The sequence below is a fragment of the Dichomitus squalens genome, assembly GCF_000275845.1.
Source record: "Dichomitus squalens LYAD-421 SS1 unplaced genomic scaffold DICSQscaffold_354, whole genome shotgun sequence".
Classification (NCBI taxonomy): domain Eukaryota; kingdom Fungi; phylum Basidiomycota; class Agaricomycetes; order Polyporales; family Polyporaceae; genus Dichomitus; species Dichomitus squalens.
In genome coordinates, this window is record NW_006767236.1 from 1 (window position 1) to 2,170 (window position 2,170).

The 2,170-nt window shown below is 56.9% G+C and overlaps 1 protein-coding gene across 1 annotated transcript; it reads right to left on the minus strand.

The window, feature by feature from the left end:
* Nucleotides 1–138: 138 nt before the first annotated feature.
* On the minus strand, nt 139–1,555 carry DICSQDRAFT_114115 (glycoside hydrolase; the record flags this gene model as incomplete). The annotated part of the gene is made up of 4 exons (XM_007371836.1): nt 995–1,555; nt 774–924; nt 621–723; nt 139–558 (listed from the first exon to the last, which is right to left on the minus strand). The coding sequence occupies exons 1-4, from the start codon at nt 1,395–1,397 to the stop codon at nt 139–141; spliced, it is 1,077 nt and encodes a 358-aa protein (XP_007371898.1). The 5' UTR covers nt 1,398–1,555.
* Nucleotides 1,556–2,170: the final 615 nt, after the last annotated feature.

A 2,170-nucleotide genomic window follows, 5' to 3' on the forward strand; every position in this document is an offset into this window, starting at 1 on the left:
TGATCCATATCAGCCGTCGTGTTTGCCGCCTGCAGGAAGCCCGAGGGCCGCTGAGTTGGCGTACGACCGCGTCCGCTGTCAGATTGCGATCAGTTTGACGTGCGCCTTCCATATCCTGTGAATGCAAGCCTAAACTTACTAGTAGAGGGAACCGAACGTGTCGCCACCGGTAACTTCACCAGGGATGTAGAAGTTGGTCTTGTTCAGGGCAGCGGCGCAAGCACGGGTGCTGGAAGCCCATTCTGCAAGAGCGTCTACGGTGACCTGGGTCGACTTGTCGATACGGATGGCATCAATGTCGAGAGCGGTGATGGCCATGCACGAGAAAGTCTTGAGCTTTGCCATAACCTCTGGCTTCCATTCACGCAGCCGGTCCTGTACTGACGCGAACTTTGCTAATTGACGTTGCCAGTCAGGGTGAACACCGAACGCCTCCATGTCACCGTACTGATCGAAATCGGACTCCCTGCAGCCGGTAGTCCAACCGATGTTCTGAATGGTTCCGTCATCTCCCCAGAACGTGGGAAGTTGGCAAGAGTCATTCCAGGCGTTGTTAACCTAGGGACGGCATAGCAGATGCGTTAGCCAGCAGCACAGTGACAGTCAAATTCACGCCGCACAGCGAAGTCCTTGTACTCCTGGAATCCCCAGGGCGTATAGAGAGGATCCTTCCAAACTGCATCGTACTCGTTTAATGAGAAGGGCGTGGACTCGTTCAGGAAACTGAAGCGAATGAGCACAAACTCGAGGCTCAGAGCGCGAGACGAACGCACCCTTTGAAGCCGACGAGGTCAGCCATGGTACCAACTGTGAAGTCCGCCATGATATACATCCCGCGGGAATGGATCTCGTCGATGGCGGCTTGCCAATCGGCCAGCGTTCCCCAGTGGGGATCAAGCACCGTGAAATCAAGCGGCGAGTAGCCTGCGCGATTGATGGAACGTGAAACATGAGCCCGAGACGCATCTAGGGCGACGTGACAGGGAATACGCACTGTCTGCCTGCCAGATCATATTGAGGAAAGGTGTCCCGGAGATGAAGATACCCTTGATGCCCATGCCCTGTAGGTAGTCCAATCTGGACACCAGGCCCTTCAAGTCACCACCGAACCGAAGCTGTGTCTCCCGCCAGTCCCACTCGTACATCGTTCCAAAGTAGTCGTTGTTGGAAGGGTCGCCATCGGCGAACTTGTCCATGAGAACGGTGTAGAAGGGGATTGCACGCCAGTTGGGTGGCGACTTGGTGTAGCTGGAGCGTTTATTGGTCGAGTAGTCTGTCGGGGTCTGGGCATTTTGGTTGGTGTTGATGTTGTAGTCGACGAGGTCTGCGCGGTACGGCGAGGCGGACCCCCACTGGGCTAATGCCAGGAGGGAGAGAAGGACTGTCCTTACCCACATGGCGGGTACAGGACTTGGGCTAGGGAGAAAACGTCTTGTCCGTCGGAGAGCTGGTGGTCGAGCGCAGAGATGTGGCTATTACGTTGTATGTGAAGAAGAGAGAAAGCAAACCGCGGAGGGTAAGGAAAGGAAGGGGCAAAAGACCTGCCGGATACCCGGGTCGAGGACGTGGAGGACGAGGGGAAAGGTCGGCGACCTTGAGGTCGGACGGGAAAGGTGGATGCGAGCCAGGGCGTGCGGCAGAAGCCTGTTTTATTTAGCAGCTCCCATACTCCGAACGGCCGTGACCCAGATTCGAGATGTCCGTTGCCGTCCTAGACGCCGCCCCCTTCTCCATCATCATTTTGGCCCTTCTAGCCTTTTCCGGCCATCCCTCGAGCCCTTTTTGCCCGCAATGCCCATTTCCAGCCATTCCCTGTCTCGATAACGGCGCGATGGGCGCATGCGCGCTCGCCGTCTTATCGTCGTCTACACGCCTCTGTCCTCACCTCAACCACATATACATGTCGACCACGTCCCTACCCGTCACAATGCGGCCGCCCATGCCTGCCAGCTGCACCTCTCCACACATCCTACGGGCACCCAGCGCGGACAGTCACCAAACACCGACATCTTTAGACGCGAGACGAACGTGGCTGAAAGTAGCTGCTGATCGCATTTACTGGAGGGGCCCCCAGGTCAGGAACACATAGCCACGTTGCTGGAGCGCCACTATCCAATCCTGCGAGGGAGTCTCCTCTTCGGACGAGTGCACAACTAGACATGCCGGCAGA